Here is a 25,431-nt window from a genome sequence, read left to right on the forward strand (position 1 = left end):
ATTTGGGGCGAAGCAGGCCTTGGGGCTTTTGGCCGGGAAGTCAGGCCAACAGCGCCCCGTTCCCCAAGCCGCGCGCGATCCGGGGCAAAGCGGGCCGTGGGGCTTGTGGCTGGGGTGTCTGGCCGGCAGTGCAGTGCACCCACAATGTGCAATCTTCAGGCCAGGGAAGGCATCCACCGGGCTATCCGCAGCCAGGCTGAGATGGGGTGTCATCCGGGTGGGCTGAGGCGGCAGCCTTGGGCTGGGGTCTCAGCCTGGTCAGGGCCAGAACCCCTCCAGCGGTGGCAGCCTGGGGTCTCAACCATTGAGTCACACCAGCCAGGCAGATATGGAGGAATCTTAAATGTTTCTTTTTTTATAATATATATTTTATTGATTTTTTACAGAGAGGAAGGGAAAGGGATAGAGAGCTAGAAACATCTATGAGAAAGAAACATCGATCAACTGCCTCCTGCAAACTCCCGACTAGGTATGTGCCCCCAACGTACATGCCCTTGACCAGAATCGAACCTAGCACCCTTGAATCTGCAGGCCAGTGCTCCATCCACTGAGCCAAACCAGTTAGGACTGTCCAATATGCTAAAGAAAAAACCCTATCTAATAAAGAGGGAATATGCAAGGGAGGGCATTTGGGGGTGACCGGGGTGTCAGGGGAGGGCAGTTAGGCATCGATCGGGCTGGCAGGGGAGTGGTTAGGGGTGATCAGGATGGCAGGCAGAGCGGTTAGGAGCAATCAGGAAGGCAGGCAGGCGAGTAGTTGGGAACCAGCAGTCCTAGATTGTGAAAGGGATGTCTGACTGCCTGTTTAGGCCCAATCCCATGGATCGGGCCTAAACAGGCAGTCAGACATCCCCCAAGGGGTCCCAGATTGGAGAGGGTGCAGGTTGGGCTGAGAGACACCCCTCCCCCTCCATGCACAAATTTCGTGCACCGGGCCTCTAGTACTCTATAACAGTAAAAAGAATAAGGTAACTCTATATGTACTATTATTAAAAATGTCCAAGACATAGTCATAAGTTTAAGAAAGCAACTTCCAGAGCAATACAAAGTATGCTAGAATTTATAGAACACTCAGGACTTCCCTCTTGTTACATAGATTGGGTGGGGAAAGTAGTAAGGAAAGGTTTTGCTTTATCTGAATTATTTGGAAAAAATTGCAACAAAGATGCAAAAAAATGTGTATTACTTGTACAGCTTGAAAAAATAAAGATAGCCGAAACCGGTTTGGCTCAGTGGATAGAGCGTCGGCCTGCGGACTGAAAGGTCCCAGGTTCGATTCCGGTCAAGGGCATGTACCTTGGTTGCGGGCACATCCCCAGTAGGGGGTGTGCAGGAGGCAGCTGATTGATGTTTCTCTCTCATTGATGTTTCTAACTCTCTATCCCTCTCTCTTCCTCTCTGTAAACACTCAATAAAATATATTTTTTTAAAAAATTAAAATAAATAAAATAAAATAAAGATAGATATATTAAAAGATAAATAAAAGGTCAAATACTTATAAGAACTAAAACTTAGAATTTGGGATTTTGAAAATTCTGCATAATGTGCCAAAAGTCTGGTGATGGTCCATTTAGAATAGTGAAGGTGAAGATAAAAGTTAACAGCTATTAGAACAAAAGATGGGAAATGTCCTAGCAATGGCCTGCTGATGTTTCCCTCTATTTGCCTTCCCTCACCACTCCTTATGCATGCATTTGCATACATCACACACATATATATGCCCACATTAATAGTGCATGCATGCATTTCTATGTTAAAATATTTCATGTTAGAAGTTATCAATCATCATTTCTAGGTTAAAACATATCATAGATACATACACATAATCATAGATATCAGTATCTAAAATTATGTGTACCAAGTAACAAGTGTTATTTCTGTGTTGTTTTTTTAATTTAAAGGATTTTTCCTTCTAACTACTTATTTGCATATTTATTTTAATTTTTTCTATAGCAATCATTTAGTACGTTAGCAATTGGAAACATAATAACTATGTTTTTAAATGTAAACACTAAAAAATTGGAAACAAAACTAATTTTACCTTATTATGCAACACACAGAGTAGGTCTGCAAACCAACGGAAGGACTGGATGTCTCTGCACACCCAAATAAAATACAGTCTTCTAAGCTTGTAAGGTTTCCAGTCATCCCTTTAAGACAAAATAACACAATAATGATTAGGATGGCAAAAAGTTAAGAATCCCTGCATCTTTGAAATTTTTATTTTCACTAGTAAGTAACTAACAGAAAAAAAGCCATTTCATTTACATTCAAGCATCAGACATAGCACTTACTGTAATTCTCAAAGGAATATAAAATGAATATTCTGAGTCAAAGACAGGATATGCTCCATAAATTCAGTGTCCATACTTGTGAATATTATATGCATATCACCCATTTCCAGTTGAAGGTAATAAACTAAACTCCTGGATCAGAATACTCTTAGCCCTATATCTCAGGGGGGAAAACGTTTCCTATTTTCAGTGAATTCTATCACAGGGCAGGGCTCCAGTCTAGTCCTCATCATTCTTGCCCTGGCTTCCAGGCAAAGGGAGCCAACACCATTCCAGAAATCGGTTGTTTATCCCTTTCTTAATATCATTAAAGAAGGAGATTTCATAACTACCTACTATGTAATGCATTCCAGTAACTCATGATTCCAAGTCTGGATTTCTATTTATAATTAGGAAGTAGGCTTGAGGTTAAGAAAATATTCTTTTCTTTTCTTAACTTTAGGTGTCCAAGTAACTTGCAATATGTTTTCAAAAACAAATGATTTCTAGCATGCAATATGGTTATTTTTCTAAGAACCTCTAAAAAGGCCCAAATTTATATCAAGAATTTAAAATTGAAATAAAACATCATTCAAACACATCCTTTCAACTTACTGGTTCTTTTCTTGGTACTTCATAAAACATATTTTTAATGCAAATTATGTTTCGTAAGTGAATGTATGTAATAGATTTGAGAATAATTTTCTACTGTCATTTTGTTTGTGTTTTCATGAGAATTAATATTAATCAATTTTTTCTTATACTCCCAGGACAAAAATAACTGTAAAAGTCTTTCCTGGTTAAGCAGTCTTACCTCTGAAATTTTCTAGTCTTCTGTCTACTTTATTTGTTTATTTAATTTTGTTAATCTTCACTCAAGGATATTTTTCCATTGATTTTTTAGAGAGAGTGGAAGGGAGAGGGAGAGACAGAGAGAGAGAAACATGGACTTGAGAGAGACATATCAATTGGTTGCTTCCTGCACATGCCCCAGTTGGCCAGGGATCAAGCCTGCAATCGAGGTACAAGTCCTTGACTGGAATCAAACCCAGGACCCTTCAGTCCTTGAGCCGATGCTCTATCCATTGAGCCAAACTGGCTAGGGTTCTTCTGTTTGTTTTAAATTTACTGAGTAATAGACCAAGCAATGATGGGCTCATTCTGTCATCTCAGAAAAGCTCTCCCTGAAGATATTTACGATAGCTTTGGCCTTTACTTCTATATCCCACGAATATCTCTTCTCATCATAGTTCTAATATTTTCTTAAGTAATGTTATTTATGAATTTCTCACTGGTTTATTTTTATCTCCCCCATTTGAACTAAGTCTTTTAAGGGAAGGGGCTCAGTTTCATTCATTGATGTATTACCTGTACCTACCTATAAGATAGATTGGCACATAGGTGCTCAAAAATATTTGTTGACAGATGGGTAAGTAGTGCACTTAACACTGATGAGAAAGTAGAGAAATGAAGGCTGGTGGAGTAATTTTAATAAGGATAAAGACAGAGGAGTACAGAGCTGCAGTACTGACATATTTCACAAGACATCATGCTGAAAGCCAACAACCACATACTGAGAATCACTAAATTATTCCCTTCATCAATCAGTAAATGAAGTTCCTTCAATAGCAAGTACAAGGATTCTGTAAGGAGTTACTTCATACTAAAAGAGAGATGTCTAAAATATCGACAGTTCTTTATTTGGATGAATAAAATAGATCAAAATGACATACAGCAAGGTGTTGAGTATTGATGCAAACGGAGTTACTCCAATGCCTCCGGCCACACAGAGGCTAACCTCATAGTTCAATGATTCTTCAAATGGACTTCCGAACGGACCATCAATATATAGCCTATGGAGAGGAAGACAAAGGTGGAAAAGATGAAAATAAGTTAAATTAATTTTCTATTATACGTAGTAAACATGCTGAATCCAGTTACTAGGCTTTGTGATGGTTCAGGTCTTACTTTATTGTTTCTCATAGTGACAAGCTTAAAAACAAGAAATGTTGTTTATGAACTGTCAATATTAAAACAGTACATCTGTTTCTAAGCATGCCTCTTTTGAGGGAAATATTAATTAATCATATAAGAAAATATATATTGGACCATGATAGATAGCTAACAAGTTAAAGCTCTGATACTATTATATTACTATATTTGACTAAATTAAAATACCAACTGCTTTATGGTGTCCATATTCAATAAATAATGTTCTCTTTAATGGCAAAGTCAGTAGCAGAAGTAGTTACCGAAAACATTTACTATTTGAACAGAAAAGTACTAGGAAGAAACAAAAGAAACTAATCTAGTTCCTCCTGTTTGCCCCAGTTAGGTTGTATTAGTATAGAAACAGATGAAGAACAGTCTCAAAGGAATCTTGAATTACTCTACTTGTCATTAAATATTTAACTGTGTGTGTGAGAGAGAGTGAATCTTTCTTAACTGCAAAAATATTTTCCAATTGTTAACTCAATATTCATCCTCCCATTCTTTCCTAGTAACAAAAAATTCATTTCATTCAGGGCAGCAAAGTACCCAGACAAAAGCACTACATTTCCCAGGCTCCCTTATCTATTTTGGTTGTGTGACTATGTTCTGGTTAACGTGGTGTAAATGTAAGTGAAATTAGAAAAACTGGAAGGCTCTTTGGAAGAAGCGCTCTCTCTTTCTCTCTCTCTCTCTCTCCTTTTTGTTTGTTAATCTTCACCCAAGAATATTTTTCCCATTGATTTTTTAGAAGGGAGGGGTAGAGACAGAGAGAATAATTGATGGGATAGAGCCTGCAACGGAGTTACATGCCCTTAACCAGAATCAAACCCGAGATCCCCCCCGAGTCCATGGGCTGATGCTTTATCTAAGGAGCCAAACTGGCTGGGGTGAAATTTACATCTCTTTATCACTCCCTATTTCTTTCCTTTTTCCTGGTGTCTAAAATGTTGATTTGATGGTCTAAATATTTATCTTTTACGACTACAGAATTATTAAATCCTCTATGGCTACCTAGTTCCAGATACCTTTATGTTAAAGAAAAATAAACACGTATACAGGGCACTGCCATTTTAAAGCTTTTTTTTTTCTATTGTAAAAAATAAATTTGCTAAAAAATAATAACAGTCCTAAAAAGCACATATATGTTGTCAGTCTTATGATATACATGTCTCTCATTGCTAGGAGTGATTGCAAGAGATCACTTAAGATTAGGCATCTATGGGCTTACCAGTGAAGTGTTTAGTAAATGTTTACTAAATGAATTAATGAATGGATAGTCTTGTGACCTCTGAGGTCTATGCCATGTAGTCCATGTTATATACTACTAGTCATTGCCACGATCTGGTTTCCTTTCCTTCTGGGTACTCAGTAGACTATACTTCCTGGGCTCTTTGTAGTTATATTGAACCTTATGTCTAATTCTGACCACTGGGCTGTAAGTGGAAGCAATATCCGTTACTCCTGGAATGAGGCAAGGAAAACTCTGTCCCTCTCATGGGAACTAACGAGTTGACCAGAAGACAAAGCCAACTAAATCCTTGAAGGAAGCTGTCCTAGAAGGTGACTTGACTCTCAGGAGACACTTTATGAGCAAGAAATAAATGTGTTTCAACACATTTTCAGGGATTTTTCAAGGTTAACTAGTTACTGCAGCAGAACATAGACCCTCTTGACTACTACTAGTACATATTCAGTGCATACTTAAATCCTGCAAACATGCAAGAGTAGTGCTTTAAAAAATACTCCATTTAAAAAACTACTTATTGTACCTCAAGAAAAAATTACTCAAAGTTTAAATACTTAAAGTAGTGTTCCCAACATAGCAAAAATTCTCAAAATGCTGATAGATCATATACTCACAATATGCTTAATTCTTATTATATCTGTTTCTCACTTTAAAGCTTATTTACTCAACAAACAAACATATATTTAAAAGTTAATGATACAACATATTGGATTCTTAATAGAAATCTCAACGTATCAGTAGCTCAAAAGCAACATATGTAAATTGATTCTACCACTTTCCACCATGTGAGCAAATTTAAAACATAAAACATTAAGCAACAAAATTGGGATTAAAACTAAGTACTTCTAATTGCAAAAATAAGATTATTGTAAATCTCTACAACTATTTTGAATCCACTAGACTTAGTGCAATCTTCTCTTAATTAAGCATTCATTACTTCATTCAACAAATGTTTTTTTTCCCCCACTTGCAATGTACCTGATACTGTTCAAAGTGTCTGGGATACAGAAGTGAAAAAGGTAGGACAAGCCCCTGACCTTATGGATCTTTGACTCTAGTGGGAAAGGGGCTAGCTCATAAATAAAGATATTTGATATAATGCTACATAGCGATACATGCTTTATAACATAGGTAAAACAGTAATTATTGAAGCTAGGTCATTCCGTGCATAAAAGTTCATTATACTATTCTGTTTACTTTTGTATACACTTTACATTTTGCATAGACGTTTAAAGGGACACTCAGAGAAAATCTCTCTGTGCATGTGCCATCTGAACAGAGACCTAAATGAAGTTAAGGAGCTAGATATAAAAGCACCTGGAGAAGAATCTTCCCAGCAAGATAAAAAAGCATCTGGGAAAAGTAACAGGAATTGCAAATAAACAAAGCATTCTTGGCTTATGTATATATGTACATGAGCTAAACCCTTCTCAGGAACTTTCAACTCAGTTTGTCTGTTCAGGCTACTGATAATTGTGTTTATGAATTTTCCTTTGTCAGGACTGATGCTCTGTTTGGGCCATTCCATGCCATTCCTGCTCTTTAACAAATATTTTAGCACTTAACCTATAAAAGGCACTCTTCAAATACTGGAGATTTTAGCAGTGAACAAGAGACAAAAATCCCCCTCATTGTAGAGGGCTACTCTTTGATGTGATTATCTAACACATTCTCCATTGGCAAATACTTATCAAGTATCTTCTATATGCAAAACTCTGGAACTAGGAAGTGTAACTCCTGTCCTCAGCAATCTTGGTGCTGTCCACTTCTCTATGCATGCCTGCTTTCAAAAAATCTGACACAGGACATTGTATTTGACCAGCAAAGGATTAAGAGATGTTTCTTATTTGTCTGTTTTCCAGCCCACATGCCCACACACAAATCCTCCTGATACCCCCCATACAAACACTCTTCGGTGTTTCAGAATAACTTTGGACAAGAGGACAAAAACTCAGAGTGTTCTTATCACTTATGAAGGCTAGGATCATCAGTATGTTAATTGCCCTGTCTAAATCTCATTTCCTACATCTCTAAAAGGAGCAATTAGATAACACAGAAAAAGCCTGTTAATAAATGTAGAGAGCCACATGATCAGAATTTTTTGTTGTTAAAGCATTAATGAGCACCTAGAGTCCACTGTCATGCCATCTGAAAAGTCCAACATAAATACAAGAAATGGACTAAGTTCAGTATGAGATGAAAAATGTAAATCGGGATGTGCATTAAAGAACCTTAGAGAATCAGCTGTTGTTTCCACTGGAAATGTTTTTGCACAAGATTAAATAAAATTTTGATTTTTTGAGAGGAGGGGTGAAAATGAAGCTACTAATAATTGATTACTTGGCAACACCTGGGTTTTTGAGGGAGGCAGAAAAAGGAACTACTTAAATCATTTTTTACATATTTAAACTGATTAATGTGCAAAATCCATTGCCTTTAATTTTTCTCTCTATCTTACTACCTTGTCTTTAAAAGAATGCTGTATTACTACTATCATTATATCTGTGACAAGATTTCAGAAAGTAAAGGCAACTATTCAAATCTTGTAGCAACACAGTGGAGCGGAGATCTGATGCATTTTTAAAGTTCAGTTGATGACTAGTGAAAAGTTTCTTTATGAAGATTGTGAATCTAAGAGCATTCTAAGAAAAGGAGGAATCCTCTTCCCTGGCCCATTCAGAAATACATGAACATTTTTTGAAATATTGAAAGTAGAATCCCTTGAAGGTAGAATCCATTAAATGTTAATGAATTGAATTGTTTTAATGAGTAACATTGATGAGCTGATACACCAGTAATATAAAATCTTTTCTCAGTGGAGAAATCTATGAGCTACAAATTAATTCAACTACAGTAGGTCCTCGGGTTATGTGGGAGATCTGTTCTTACGGAGCGCGACATAACGCAATTTTCGCCGTAAGTCGGAACCCACCTACATAAGCACCTACGTCACTCACATGTAGCACATACACAGCAGTAATGAAGTGAAACAGTAAAAAAAAAATGTAAAAGAAAGATAACAATTCCTTACCTTTACTTGTGGTAAATAAATAATAAAAAACATAAAGCACATATGTACATACATCGAAATGACGGAACTTTTTTTTTTTTATAAATAAATGGGAGATGGCAACATAACCACGAAATGACGTACGCCGAGTCCGACGTAACCCAAGGACTGCCTGTATATTAAAAATACAGCCAACACTTCTTGCAATCTTATTTCCCAACCTTCTTATCACATCCCCCAAAACACACTGATATCACAATAAATTAAAATTGAACTTGTTAGATAATCTGAGGAGAGAGCTGGTCACAAGTCATAAAAGTGTTTTAAGAAAAACATTTTAATTAAAAAGAATAGATATTGGACAGTTTGGCCTTTTGAAGCTGTGGACACACTGACTTTGGACCAGCATCACTGAGACAAGCACTGCTAAGGGTCAGAAACATAAATTACAAGCACAGGATGATCTAGGAAAATTAAGAGTGATGGGAGAGATTTACAAAGGTCCTTCTTGTCCTAGTCATGCTGGCAATAACCTTTCAGTAATTTGGAGATTCCAAAATAGCGGCAGAGTAAGTGGAAACTACACTAATACACTTCCAGGACCAAACTGGAATTACAACTAAAATACAGAAAAACCATCCTGAATAATCAACTGAAGACTAGCTGGAGAGAACCCTGATGACCAGGGATGGAAAGTGGAGAGCACATAGAGACTAGTAGGAAGGGCGGAGGCACAAAAGGGCTGGACAGGCTCCCAAAGATAGCAACTGAAGTTCCAGAGAGAACTCTGGGGTCTAAACTAAGGTGACCAGACGTCCCGCTTTTGGCGGGACAGTCCTGATTTTTAACAATTTGTCCCGCGTCCCGCGGCGTTTTAAAAAAGTCCTGATTTTTGGAAAGAATGCACGACAAACTAGGGAACGGTGGCGAACGGGAAGGGAATATACGGTTTTCAGCGGCCATGTGGCTACTTAGCCAGGATATGAGTTTTATATTATTTTTGTTAATTTTATAATGTTAAACTTTAATAATAACAAATAATTGTTGAGAACTGATTATCGAGAACTGCTTATCAAAGTTCGCATTGTTTGTTGATCAGTTGTTAGAATTCGACCACCATTGTTTGGACTTAATGAACAATGGCATTTTTGGGGATTAGCAACGACGAAAACATTTTGTAACTGTCTCTCAGACGATACACATCATACTGCGTGCTAGTAAGCTAGTTAAACAAGTGATGTCATTACAAATCAGCTATTCAGATAATTTAGGTAAGTAATTTATTTATTTATTTCATAAATACATAAATTTTCTTGAATTTAGCAGACAGTACTCGTATTATTTATATTTTATAGTGGCAGCAAAACGTCTAGTGCCGGCCTTGAAAGTGACACTTACGACTTATGTTAATCAAAAACTCCACCCCCCCCACACACCCCCCCCCCCAGTCAATGGTGTCCCGCTTTACCAATGTTAAAATCTGGTCACCTTAGTCTAAACCCCAAGCCTGGCTCCCAAAACCAGAGCATCATAACTGAGAAAGGTGCCCATATAACATCTGGCTGTGAAAAGCAGCAGGTTTGCTGTCTGCTAGGAAGAATAGCTGGAAATGCAGGCACCCTCTTAAAGGGCCAACACACAAAATCCTGTGTGCAGCCACTCATCTTGGGTTCTGGCAGAGGGATGGTAGAGTCCAGTGGAGCTGTGTGAGCAGAAGCCAGGGGCTAGAACTTGAAAGCCAGACACCCTGGTTTCCTTTGCTGAGTCATTCCCTCATACTGCAGAGGACATCTTTGTCTGGCAGAACTTTATCATCCAGGCAGCTTTTTGCCTGGTAAAAAGCAATTACCCTACCCAATTGGAAAACTGCTTGCTCCACCCTGTGAAGTTTCTGAAGCCCAAAAAGAGAATGAAAATAACAACCAGCCTGTAGACAGAAGAAATTACCCACCCCCTTCCCTATTGAAAAACCTCTCCCCGCAACTGTGGGCAATATCCTGAGACTACTCAAGACAACACCATCAGTCTGCAGGCAGAGGTGGGTCTCAGGAGGCTTTGAGTGTTTACCTGATCTAATTCTGAGCCCAGGGCTGGGGAAAGCAGACCTTAGTGTACATCTTGGTCCTTTCCAAAGGTACCCAGGCCAAGCAGAGGGAGCCACAAGCTGTAGATTGCTAATAACTCCAAGCAGGGTACTCAGGGCCAGACACAAGCAGCATTTGAAATTGTACTGCATTAGAGATTGGGAGTCCTAGCAGATCTACCTAATCCATAGACACATAAACCCAAACAGGCAGCCAAAATGGGGAGACAAAAAACATAAGCCCCAAATGCAAGAACGAGAGAATTCTCCAGAGAAGAGCTAAATGAAATGAAGGTAAGAAATTTATCAGATGTAGATAAATGTAGATGTAGATGTAAAAAGAAACACATTGGAAGGAATACATAGCAGATTAGGGGAAGCCAAGAATTGGATCAGTGAATTAGAAGACAGGTTAGAAAAAAATAATTCAATCAGAGAACCAAAAAGAAAAACAAAAAACAATTAAAAAACAGTAGGACAGCTTAAGAAAACTATAGGTCAACATGAAAAGCATTAATACTTGCATCATAGAAGGTCCAGAAAGGAAAGAAAGCGAGCAAGGGATAGAGAACTTGTTTGAAGAAATGATGGCAGAAAACTTCCCTAACCTGATGAAGAAAAAAGTCATAGAAGTTCAGGAGGCACTGAGAGTTCCAAGCAAAAGAACCCAAACAGGCCCATGCCCAGACACATCTTAATTAAAATACCAAAAATTAAAAACAAAGAGAGAATCTTAAAGGCTGCAAGACAAAAGCAATTTGGTACCTACAAAGGAGCTCCCATAAGGATGTCAGCTGATTTTTCATCAGAAACTCTACAGACCAGAAGAGAATGGCATGAATTATTCAAGGTAATGAAAAGCAAGGATCTGAAAACAAGATTACTATATCCAGCAAGGCTATCATTCAAAATAGAGGTGAAATAAAAAGCTTCCCAGACCAAAAAAAAAGCTAAAGGAGTTTGTCACCACCAAACTATCACTGCGAGAAATGCTAAAGAAACAACAAGAAAAGCACAGAGTTAGTATTAGTAGAAGGGAGAAAAATAATAAAGATTATAGCATAAATAAACAACATAGAGACTAAAAAGAAACAATACAAAAGATCAATGAAACCAAGAGCTGGTTCTTTGAAAAGATAAACAAGATGGATGAACCTTTAAGAAAAAGAGACTCATCAAGAAAAAGAAAGGAACCAAAGAAACAAAAGCTGTGAAGTAACAACTGACACCACTGAAATACAAAGGATTGTAAGAAAATACTATCAGCAACTATATGCCAACAAGCTGGACAATGTGGATTGAATGGACAAATTCCTAAAAAAATACAATCTCCCAAAACTGAATCAGAAAGAATCAGAAAACCTAAATAGCCAATAACAACTGAGGAAATAGAAGCAGTAATCACAAAATTCCAGCAAACAAAAGCCCTGATCCGGATGTCTTCACAGGGGAGTTTTATCAAACATTCAAAGAAGAGCTAACAACAATTTCCTCAAAAAATCCAAGAGGAAAGAAGACTTCCAAGCTCTTTTTATGAGGCCAGCATTATCCTAATTCCAAAACCAGATAGAGACACTACGAAGAAAGATAATTACAGGCCAATATCTCTGATGAACATAGATGCTAAAACCCTCAACACAATATAACAAATCAGATACAGCAATATATTGAAAAGATGATCCATGACCAAGTGTGATTTATTCCAGGGATGCAAGGATGGTACAATATTCATAAATCAATAAACATTATGCATCACATAAACAAATCAAAAGACAAAAAAATCATATAATCATATCAATAGACACAGAAAAAGCATTTGATAGAATCCAACACCCATTTTTGATAAAGACTCTTAGCAAAGTGGAAGCAGAGGGATCATACCTCAACATAATAAAGGCCATGTGTGACAAACCTACAGCTAACATGAAACTCAATGGGCAAAAACTAAAATCATTTCCTCTAAGAACAAAAACAAGACAGGGATGCCCACTTTCACCACTCTTATTCAACATAGTACTAGAAGTGGTAGCCACAGCGATCAGACAAGAAGAAAACATAAAAGGCATCCAAATTAGAAAGGAGGAAGTAAAACTCTCAGATGACATGATGTTGTACCTAGAAAACCCTAAAGACTCCACCAACCAATTTCTACATTTAATAAATGAATTCGACAATATAGCAGGATACAAAATTAACACCTAGAATTCAATGGCATTTTTTTAAACTGTAGAATTTAGCTCAATTATGTTGAATTACTTACCAAAATATTATCTTATACTGTATGTCTCACTTTTTCATGTTTCTTACCTCCCCATTTCTTGTCTTGACTACTTTTACATTGCCTTAGTCTCTGCTTTTAGTTTTCTATAAGTAAATTATGATGTTTCCCATGGTGAATTTATTTTTATTATGTTGCTTGATATTTATTGGTAACCCTGAATTTGAGCTATTATTTCTTCAAACAGTACATCTCCTACATGCACTTTCTCTTTCCCTTCCTTTTAGATCTCTAATGTAAAGAAATATGGAAACTTCTCACTCCTTCCACTATATCTCTCTCAACCTTTCTTTCATAATTTCCATATCTTAATCTCTTTGTACTGCATCCTGGATAATTATTTCAGTTCTATTGGAAAATTCATTCATTCTCACTATGGCTATGTTAACCAGCTAAGTTTGTGATATTGTATCTTTTATGTCTAGAAGCTCTGTTGGCTCTTTTCAAAAGTGCCTTGAGAAATGTGATTGTCCCATGTGTCTTAACCATTATTTCAATGCTGTTTTATTTCTTTAGACAGAGTAAGCATGTGTCTTATACTTTTTGAATATATGATTTCTACTAACATGTGCTCATGGTGTTTTGTTCCCTCATTTTAAAAAATAAGAGCTCATATTCCATGGTGCCTTATGTATAGGAATCCTTTGAGAGTTAAAATGTGTCCCCTACAGGAGCATTTTCATTTTCCTCTTCTGGGCAACAGGAGAACACCATAAATCTGAAATCACTTTAAACTAAACTTTAGTCTCTGGGTTTATTGGGCTACATATTATGAATTCACTGTTCCAACTCAAGTGAGATGGAGCTTGTGGTTACTAAATATCAGGGGAGATTTTTATTTCCATTTTTCTCAGAGCCAGTGACAAAATGAGTCAATTATCCCAACTCTCCTGCAGAGCAGACTATTTAATCTCTACCTTATTTGGTGATGATGTCTCACTCAAGGAGTTTAGGCAATTTGCACGGGTCTCTGATCTGCTCCCCAACTGTCCCGGAATCCAGGACTTATCTCTGTCCTCCACACATTGCCCATGAAAATCAGCCTTATATTTGGGGGGATAAATAAATTTGTTATGGTTTATAATTCCAAGCAATTTCCTTCATGTCCTACCTACCATTTAAAACATGCATTAACAATTATAAATGTGGGTTTGGTTTTGTTTGTTGGTTGCCAGATGGGAGGGGAATGGGGAGCTGGATGAAAAAGGTGAAGGTATTAAGAACTACAAATTTGCAGTAAGGAAATATTCACAGGATGTAAAGTACAGCATAAAGAATATAGTCAACAATATTGTAATAACTATGTATGGTGCCTGGTGGGTACTAGACTTATTGGAAAGATCACTTTGTCAGTTGTATAAATGTTTAATAACTACACTGTACACCTGAAACTAGTATAGAATTGAATGTCTACTATAATTAAATAATAAAAAATAAATTATTTGTGTGTGTGTTAGAGACTTTTAGATCTTCTACAACACCAAGAGTATTATTGAGAATGTAGTATATTATGTTTATTTTGTACTTTTAAACACACATACTGTAGATAGATCTTCACCATTGGACTTAGTTCTTATAAAATATTAAAAGAAAAAATGTTTTTTGTGTTTTGATTTTGTTTTTTGTGCTTGCTAATGTAGGATTGATCTGCTAACACGAAACCTGAAACATATATTAATATGCACTATTTCAAATAAAAGAAAAGCTACCCAACTCTTCAAATTGTTCCACTAGGTAGTTAGCTGTAAACATGAATTATAAACTGACAACCCTTAGAGAATTTTTAAGTGTAACATGTAGCTAAATTTCACACCCCACTCCAACATATATTTAAACACAGGTGCAACCCTGCCTGAAATAATATTATCTCTGAAAGCTGTTAGAGGGCATATATTCAGATAAACACTCTAAGATTGAATTTAGATCTATAGAATTTTGCACTATAACCAGTCTTTCCAACAAAAAATGCTATTTTATAGATTGAGTTTAATTTGAACTGTTGTTTATTTAGATGGTAATGAATCCTTTTATTTTCTGTGACTTATTATATGCCTTAAGGCTTTAGGCTCAAATATTTTACTTTCCTCCCCTCAAACCACTCATTCCATCCTTTTCCCAGCTCCCCTCCAGATATATATATTACACACACACATATATATACACACACACACATATATATATGTATATGTATATATATATATATATGTGTGTGTGTATATATATGTGTGTGTGTATATATATATATATATATATATATATATATTGATTTCACAGAGGAAGGGAGAGGGAGAGAGAAATAGAAACATCAATGATGAGAGAATCATTGATTGGCTGCCTCCTGCACACCCACACTGGGGATCAAGCCAGCAACTTGGGCATGTGCCCTGACCAGAAATCGAACCGTGACCTCCTGGTTCATAGGCTAACGCTCAACCACTGAGCCACGCCAGCCGGGCACCCGCCTTTTTCTACATGGCAACTTCTCCTGAAAACAAGTGCATATATAGCAGGTCTTTATCTTAATTGCTGGCTTGTCTTAGCTTACACAAACTTTCAAACCCCAACTTTCATTGTGCTAGTATATTTTGTTTTGCCATTTCTTTTCCATTAGTTTAGAGAGCTCAACTTAAATAAGAAATAGACCATGGCCTCTATCATTATTACACATCTTCACAGACAAAAGAAAAAAAGAAAAAGAGACAGAGAAGTTTGAGGAAGAGAAAAAAAAAGTGGAATGGAACAAATAAACAGTACAAAACAATGTAGAATATAATTAAATGCAAATAAACTAAGATTTTCAGCACAAAGGAAAGGTGTGCTTTCAGATTTTCCTTTGTAATCAAAGATAGGTTGCCCTATCTTGTTTGCCTCAGTGGATAGAGCATCAGCCTATGCACTGAAGAGTACCCGGTTCAATTCCTGTCAAGGGCACATGTCTGGGTTGCAGGCTTGATCCCCAGTAGGGGGTGTGCAGGAGGCAGCTGAACAATGATCATCTCTCATCATTGATGTTTCTATCTCTTTCTCCCTCTCCCTTCCTCTCTGAAATCAATTATATATATTAAGATAGGTGACTATGAGGAGAGAGATTTCTTTTATCTACTCTCTTGTTTTCTGCTTAAAATCCTGAGTACTTCTCTTTTCCCTGGTGACAAATGTCCTTGAAGGAATGAAAAGCCTTTCATTAGGCTTTGGCCAATATGATGGGGTACATTCCTATAAAAGTGTGGTTCTTGGGCCAACAGTATTAATCTGAGAACTTATTAGAAAGTCAGAATTGTAGGCCCTACCTACCTGAATCCGAATCTGTGTTTTATTAAGATCTCAGGTTAGTCGTATGCACATAAGTCTGAGAAGCTGTGCTCTCAGGAATCTTTTCAGGTAACTCCACCAATTTAATAAGAAAATGAGATTTTTTTTGCTCTATTTTCCTTTTGTTTTCTGTGAATATTATCTTCATTGAGACTTTATAAAAAGTGATAATTTAGTGATTTCAAATGCTGGGGATAATGTCTGCTACCTGAATATGAATCTTTCTCCAAACAAAAACTGCAAATAAAACCACACATAATCCATGCCTTCAGCATTAGTAGGACAAAGAACATCTATCCTAGAAAAAAGATCACTAAATATCAACAGAAAAAAAAATAGTGGTTGAAATGGAAGATAGGTAAGAAATACCCAAAATAAGACACTGTTTACTAATTAGATTAAGTAGATGTTTGTGTTGGGGATATAAGGAGTTCCTTGAAAGGGAGGTTGGCTCAATTTGTATGGACCTTTTATGCCCTTTGCTCTTCTTTCTTCTGCCTGGAATAAGGACATGACGGTGAAGGGGCCAACTTGAGATAATTAAAGGGAAAGAAGAGACCCGAAGACATCTCAGATGTAGCATATTGACACTACCAATACCATGCCACTTATCTAGGTACTTTTAGTTACATGAGAAAAATAAGCTCCCATCATTTTTACTACGTTTCTGTTTTATGTAACTGAATGCTAATACATTTGACAAGCTTTTAACATAGTACCTAAACACAGTAAGCACTTGATAAATATTCGATATTATTAATAATAAAGCTTTATAATTTACATCCATTTAATGCTGATGTAAATGCACATTTTTTGGGAAAATTATTTGCCTTTATCTTTATCTGATTAGCTTGGACTTTAAAAAAGTTCTAATTTAAAAAAAAATCAAAATCTTAGACTCTTACCTTCAAAACCTAAAATGAGATATAAGAAAAATAGAAACTCTTTATTGAACATTTAATTTAATCCAGGGCCTACACTAAATGTTCTATATACATTTTCACTCCTAATCCACATAAAAATTTCCCAAAAAGGTTTAACCTCCTTTTTACTGAAGTGGGAACTAAAACTCAAATATGTTAAGTAATTTGCTCAAAGCCATTTTCTATTAAGGGGAAAGACTATTATTAAATTTCTGTGCATCTAACTCCAAAGCTCATATCCATAAAAAATCACGTATTAATAATTATAGTCAATTATACCTTATTTTGGTTAGAAATAACACACCTTGGAAAATAACAAAAAAATCAAAAACTCCTGGAAAACCCTGCTTTGCAGGCTGGAAGGGTTCAAGGTCATCCTTCACAACAAGTCTTTCTTCATCTCCGAAAAAGATGAATGTAATTAACTGTTCCCCCAGAGAGGGTGGCATTTCAGTCTTAAACCATTCCATTCCCAGAAGATAATCATATCAGTAAACACAACAAGAAGGAGGGGTGGAGTTCAAAAGTCTTAGAGTCTTCAAAATGTTTCTACCCTTCACTGGTGGTCCTCAAATGCTAGTATGCATCAGAATTTCCTGGAGGGCTTGTTCAAACACAGAGTGCTGGGCTCCAACCCCAGGTTTTCTGAGTCCATTAGTCCAAGAATCAGTATTTCTAAACATATCCCGCGTGACACTGATGTTGTGGTACAGCTAGTAAGGAGGGCAGGGAGTGAGCTGGCTGAGGTGGTGATTTTAAATATAGTGATTAGGATAAGTCCTTCACTTTTTTTGAATTCACTTGGTGGGAGGTGGGAGGTAGCAGTCCACATTGTTTGGATTTCAGGAACAACTTAAGAAAGGAAACTTCACCAGCAGAGTGCTAAGAAATCTCTGTAATTAATGTTTGATCATTACTTAACGCAATCTCATGCATAAATAAAAGCAACATTGTTTGGAAAACCACTTTAATTGATGTTTGTTTCTTGGAATTCTGACTCATTCAATCAAGGTCTTACAAACAGAAGCCTTGAATTAGGATCTGCAGGGAGAAAACGCTTTGGCAAGGAATTCCTATAAAACAGACATATTATCAAAATCATACTATCTTAACCATTATAAATTGGTAAATGTAATATAAAACAGGCTTTTAACAGCTACTTTAATAGTCATTTAAGCTACAGAGTTCATACATTATTTCTGAAATCATGGTTTAACTCTGGTAACACCTCGCTTGTCTAGAGCTAAGAACACTGTTAGGAGCTCCAATTAACTCACTTGATGCACAAAGGAGGCCTTTCTATCCAAGACCATTAAAATGGGATTTTAAGATTTTTAACAGAGAACTTTGGGCCACTTTCTCTCTCAACGGATAGATAATCTCCGAGTCAAAGCAGACAAACAATAATACCAAAAAATGAGAACCATCTGATGTATGACAGCTGAGATTGCAGGACAGACAGAACAGGGAAGGTAAATAGCTCTCAAAGGCACTAGATGGAGCACCACACGTGCTTCTCTCCTAGAAAGTGTTTACTTCCTCAGCTTCCTGACCTTGCCTATAGCTCATCTTGGCTTTATCCTTGAACCAGTTCTCATCTGAGTCCAGAATGAGTTCTGTCAGTACTGAGGCATCCTGATTGCATGCTCATTAGCCTTGCACTGAAAGCTTCTTCACTTATCATATGTCTGAGTCAAAATCCTTACAATTGCAGCAGTGCTCAGTTTTGGCAGATTTTGAGGTTTTTGTTTGTTTGTCTTTTGGTGGTTTTCCTTGCTTTTGAAATTCTGACGGTAGGATTGTACTTGTGAATCCCAGCCCAGGGGCTGGGACCTACTACCAATGGATACACCAGCTTCATTCTGACATCTTGCTGGCCTAGATTTGTGAATATCAAAAGAATTGGGAATCCTCATTACTGCATTTCACACTCTAGTCACAGTATCAACTCTTTATATCTCTTGCCAGCCAGGTGTTGGAATTTCACCTATCATACAAAAGCAAACCTACGTTTAAGGATGAGAAGATGAGAGACAGGGATCCTTTAATGAAGCGCCAATACTAAAATAGTATGTATATTATAAAGAACGTTATGAGTAGCGGTGATTGTGGACACAGGACTAGAATAGCCGTGTACCATGCACAAGCTGGTGCACCATAGAAAGAGCTCCTTCCTAATTAGTTACTCTCCAAATAGATCCCATTGGCAGAGCCATCTCAGTCGGGCAGAACAACTTATCCTCCTGACAGGATCCAGCCTGGAGTGAAGACTCTGAAGCAGATCATGTGGCAGAACTCCTCCCCCTGCCATGAGGTAAGCCAGGGCTTTGAGAAGAGGTAGAACAGAGCTGAGGATGAGGACAGTGATGAGAATTCATGTTTGCAAAAGGCCAAGTACTTTACCTCACTTTACTTAACGATCACAATACTTTACAAGGTAGAATTATGCCAGGTACTGTGTATTCCTAAAAGCAAACATTAGAGCAAAGGGATTGGTGAAATAATGAGAAATATGGTTATTGGTCTCTGCTCCTGGTTCCTACACAGAGATCCCAGAACCCTTTTGAATAAATAGGGGTGCTAGGAGACTCTTTTGTTTCAGTAATTACGTCTTGTCCGTCTTGTGACACAGAGCTCCTAAGACCTTTGTAATTACCTTAGTGGTGGAAGCATCTGACACAGAGTTCCTAAATCTCTTTAAATTTCCTAGGTGATGGGAATGTCATTTGTTTTAATTAGACAACTCTTAGGGAACTCCTGAAAGGGTCTGGTCACCAGAAAGACCAAGCCATGCTTAGAAACTTGGAATGTTCCACCCCTTATTCTCTGGAGAGGGGAGGGGGAATGGAAATAAAGCTATTAATCAATCAGGTCTATGTGATGAAGCCTTCATGTAAAATCCCAACAGTATTGAGTTCAGAGAGTTTCCAGATTGGTGGACATATTTATGTGCCAGGGGGATCGTGCACTCCCAGCTCCACAGGGACAGAAGCTCCCTTACTCAAGACCCTTCCAGATTTCACCCTATCTATATCCTTATCTGCTGTTCACGGCATCCTTTATTATATAACAAACTAGTGGCCTGGTGCATGGATTCATGTACATTGAAAGGAAATTAATTAGAAGAAATATTTTAATATCACTTCACTTTTTCTCTATAATAGAAGTGTCAACCAAATTCACGATTGACAATGACAGATCGAAATGCATGCGATTGGCACCAGCGAGAGCTTTATATGAAATTTCTTTATTGATTAAGGTGTTACATATGTGTCCTTATTCCCCCATTACTCCCCATCCCCCCACTGATGCCCTCACCCCCCTGTTGTCTGTGTCCATTGGTTAGGCTTATATGCATGCATACAAGTCCTTTGGTTGATCTTTCCCCCTTATCCCCACCCTCCCCTACCTTCCCTCTGAGGTTTGATGGTCTGATCGATGTATCTCTGTCTCTGGATCTGTTTTTGTTCATCAGTTTATGCTGTTCATTATATTCCATAAATGAGTGAGATCATGTGATATTTATCTTTCTCTGACTGGCTAATGTTTATTTTTAAATTGCCAGTGTGCGCCATATGTACCGGCTGGTTGGTGAGTCAGCCTGACGAACAGGTGGTCGGTCACTTAGCCTTTTATATATATAGATTGGTAAACATCAGTTAAATGTTTTCCCTGAGTTCTGCTCAGGAAATGATTGAATCCAAGGAGGGAGTTGTAAAAACTTCTGATTTGTGGCCAACTCAGACAGAAGTTGTTGGTAACCTGTGGACCTACTACTTGCAGATTGGCATTGATGTGGGGATGAGCAGTCTTGTAGAACTGAGCTCTTAACCTGTGGAGTCTGCGCTAACTCCAGTTAGTGTCAGAATTAAATTAAATTGCAGGATACCCAGCCGGTATCCAATAATTGGTTGGTGTGGAAAAAAACACACCCTCAAATCTGGTGACAGAAGTATTGTATGTAGGAATAAAGGAGAAAGGGGGTGTTTTCCCCATACTACTACTTTTATCTCCATTGGAAATATAAGAAAAAGTGATGCTGAGAGAAACCTGCCACTTGTTCCCAGCCATGGGGCCAGTAAGCTGATGCAATTTAGGTGAAAAACCTTGAACTCCTTCCTTGAACCTTTTCCTTGTGTGCCATCCTTTCTCCTTCCCTCCCCTCTCCTTTTCATCCCATTCACTCTCCCTCTCCCTCGTGTTCAATAGTCTTCACATTATTATGCCTAACATTCTCAGACATCTATCTGCTCTTCCTTCTTACTATTACCACAGTATTAACCCTTTATCACTTCCCTCCTGAGTATGAAATTGTCAACTAGCTAGTGTGCTGGCCCCATGTGTTTATGTATGACCCTCTCTGGCTCCATGATAAATCATGAAAATGCAAATCTAATTATTTTGCTCATTTGCTTAAAATTTTTTCATTGCTCTCCATTATTTCCACCATAAAGTCTAAGCTCCTTTAAATGACAACCCAGGAATTCATAAAGTAGTCCCTGCCCTCATTTCTCCTACACCCCTCCTTGAATATGTTTGTGCATATACAGACACATAGTTTTTCAGCCACAGGAAGGTGATGTCTCAATGAACCATGCACTTCCATGGCTCCTCATGCTGTTATGTTCTCTGCTCCATCTAAAAAGCCTCTTCATCTGGTTTCATACACAGCACTTTTCAAGATTTTACTTAAGGGGGAATTCAACTTCATATGAATAAACTACACAGGAAGGCACTTTCTGTTTTCTTCTCTCATTAAATTTAGTGCATTTCTTAAAATGAGCACATCTTATCACATTGCTATCATTAATTTCTCCATTTAATTCTGATTCTGCTTTCCCCCCTCCCCCATGACTTCAGGCCCCTCAAAACCACATACTATGTCCTAATCATTTTAATACTAGAGGCCCGATGTATGAAATTCGTGCAAGGGGCTTGGCCCTTGCAGCCTCTGCGGCTTGCCTCGGCCCTCGCAGCCCCGGCTGTATCTGGAAGGTCATCCGGAAGGACATCTGGTCTAATTAGCATATTATGCTTTTTTTATTATAGATTCTCAGTAATTGTGACTGCTTCTGGTTCACAGTAATTATTCAACAAATACCTGAAGAATAAATGAATGGAAGAATGGACAGATGAATAAATGAATAAATGAGTAGTATAGAACAATCAAGTATAGTTTGGGGGCCAAAGAGACCTGGGTGTGAGATCCAGCTCTTCAATGGGAGATCCCTGTTCCTAGTATGTACAATTTGAACACTGGGGAAATAGTACTCCCTAACTCACAGGGAAATGGTAAGGATTAAATGAAATAATGCTTGTAAAGCACTTAACACAATTCCTGGTATGTAAAAGTTTTCATTAAGTGCAATTATTTTTATTATGAATGGTAATAAGTTAGTGAAATATACTAGTACTGTAGACATGAGATTGAACAAAAATTATTGAAGAGGGATGGTTGTTTAGAAGAAGATGAACTCAAACTTTCTTTGAGGAAAAAAGAAAGATAAACTGGAGAATAGATGAAATCAGGGAAGGTCATCTGAGGCTCTTCAGTTTAAGCATATTGCCCAACATCACTGTTTAAAGCCTATTTTAAGCAGCCCATTGGGAAGGACGTTGAGTTAAGACACTGCCTTTATTGCTCAAGCAATCAAGGTTGTTCTTTGGTGTCAAACCAAGACAAACAGGAACAGCTCTGAATTTGTCTTAAATAATATTCCTCTCTCTAAACAGTTCTGACACTAAGCATAAAGACAACTTGATCTTTATGAGAACCAAACAGAGATATGCAACATTTCATTCCTGTATTTTCACAGTATTTTTATACATATAATGTTTAAGCTTTCCAGAGTGAATGGATCATGTTTTGTTGGCCTAACTGCTAAAATGATTGCAAAGTCACTTGTGAGTAAAAGTATGCCAAATGTCCTAAACCATTTTATATCTTCAAGGATAGGGGTATTTGCAGCTACCTTCTAGACTAAATGCATTTTAACCCTAAGTCCTTCAAAGTTACTAACAATGACACCATCTAAGGAATGATCAACAAAACTTGAGTTTCATTATCTCCATTTCTTCCCTCTAATTAATAAATCAGCATTTTCTTCTTTTAGATCACCTGCCTCTTTCTGTCTCTCATGAATGGCCACCCCTATTCACTCTCTGAGAATTTTCATGTCACACTGTCCTCAGTTACATGATGATTAGAATGGACGTGCCTGGCTTTAGCAGTGGGTCAAGTGCAAGTTCACAAAGGTAATAATGTGATTAATGAACACTATGTTTTAGAAAAATGTTTCCCAGCACCATTGCAAGTAACATTTTTAAAAATGGCTTTCCCTTAAAATGTGGGTGCACACACACACACACACACACACACACACACACACACTTCAAGGACTAGTTAGTTCTTCATGATTATTTTTCCTTTTTTATTTTTTTCTCTTTCCCCCTTTTATATAAAGAATACCTTTAACCTTTCACTGTGTGCCTTTATCTATTAGGTGTCTCTTGGTAACAAGATGCTTTAGGTTATAAATACTATGCTGACTAGAGAACCCACCCCAATCCAGATTACCACAGTCCCTTCATCAGCTACATTAACCAGTGTCCAGTGAGTCTCACCGAAAGGTTGGCTACAATATGCTCTGTGAATATCATTCTGTGACACTACGTAACACAGGGCAAATAACTTGCTTCTTCACCCATGTTTTAGCTCTTAAAACACATCTCTCACTAAGCAAGACTATATTCATAGAAAAGATCTCAGAATAAATAGGTATACTGTGCTGAGATAAAAGCAACACATAATAACGGTTTGATTAAATGTTCAGCTTTCCAGAAATTTTTGTGTGTCACAAAATGTGAAGTTCCTTTGTTTTTAGTTATCTTTAATAATGAATAAATGAGAATATACTTGAGAGTGAATGTAAATGAGAGAATAAAGGAGGATATTTAAAAGGATAAATAATCCAAAATTTGTTTAAATTAGATTGAGACATACACAAATCCCTGCCCACTTGTATTTGTTAATTGGCCCTTACCATAGCTCTCTCTTCTCCTTCCCGGCAGTTTTCACATGGGCATTGCTTCCATGCCCATGCCCTTCCCTGGACCAAGGCAACACTCCCTGGGCACAGCACACATAGAATTCTATTATCCCCCCTCTCTCCCACTAACACCTTCTAAAATTCTACTGCCAAACTAGACATTAAATGGGCAATGGGAAGACGTGAAGTTTAATATTATTTAACTTAAATAAACAAACTCTATTTAATTTAGGATTTTTATATAAATATTGCTCAGACCCAGAAATCTTTAATTAGCATGCATTCATTTGATGCTTTAGAGAACTGAACCTCATAAAAATGTTAAATGGTCACCAAAGCAGTGTGTCACACTAGCAGTTAGTGATAATTTAGAAATAGTGAACAAATAAACTTCCCTATGTATTAATAAGGGCAGGTTGACAAAAGTTATGCTGATATAAGAGCTATCCTCCAAGATGGATCAATAATCTATTTCCCTAAGATTCTGGAAATGGGCAAACCTAGTTAATTCTGTACGCAATTTTAAATGAATAATAAAAAAACCTGCAGTTAGAACCGAGTACTCCTATGTGTAAACTGGGTTTCAGGTATTTTTTGTTTAATTTATTTAATCTTTATAAAACCCCCGAGTGTAGGTTTTGTTAACACCCCTTTGCACACAAGTGGAACTGAGGCACAGAGGGTTGTCTCAGGTCACATCAGCTGGTGAGTCCGCACTCTCAACTGCTGTAATATGGTGTGTGAGGCATCTATAGATGATTTTTATTCTTTTAATCCACAGATATCAAAAAGAATATATCTACCCCAAGGAGCAGACATTGGCAAAAGATTGTCACATGGTGTCTCTCTTAAATATTAGAATGGATCACATCACTATCCGAAAAGTAACCTAAGAACAAGAAGCAAACATGTAAGGCCATGCAGCTACGAAAACCTAGGGAAATAGCAGCAAACAGGTCACCAGCTGAGAAACCACTGTGATTCCCCTCTTTAAGCAAAAGTATCAGGCAGGCAGTTGCCTAAGAGGCAGAAAAGCAGGCATCACTGGCCTCTGCAAATAGAAGCCTTGGGGGAAAATGCAGATAGACATGCATCCATCACTTCACGCACCTCCATCCTCCCCGTCAATATGTGCATGGAAGAGGAATGTATTAATACCAGGCTATCCAGGCCCATGTATGTCCCTGTGTGTTGTAAGGGATTGGGAAGATTATTGCTAGAGATTAAATAAGGATTCATATCTAAAACTATGAACAGATAATTTG

At 37.5% G+C, this 25,431-nt stretch overlaps 1 protein-coding gene across 4 annotated transcripts in view; it reads right to left on the reverse strand.

Annotated features, from left to right (window-relative positions):
• NOX4 (NADPH oxidase 4) overlaps nt 1–25,431 on the reverse strand; it is a 168,251-nt gene that overhangs the window by 27,907 nt on the left and 114,913 nt on the right. For all 4 annotated transcript variants that reach the window (XM_079787431.1, XM_079787432.1, XM_079787434.1 and 1 more), the window contains exons 14-15: nt 4,007–4,126; nt 2,042–2,150 (exon numbers count right to left, since the gene is read on the reverse strand). In XM_079787431.1, the coding sequence (XP_079643557.1) occupies nt 2,042–2,150; nt 4,007–4,126 (229 nt within the window). The remainder of the gene's footprint in view (nt 1–2,041; nt 2,151–4,006; nt 4,127–25,431) is intronic.

Source organism: Cnephaeus nilssonii (genome assembly GCF_951640355.1).
Source record: "Cnephaeus nilssonii genome assembly, chromosome: 13".
Classification (NCBI taxonomy): domain Eukaryota; kingdom Metazoa; phylum Chordata; class Mammalia; order Chiroptera; family Vespertilionidae; genus Cnephaeus; species Cnephaeus nilssonii.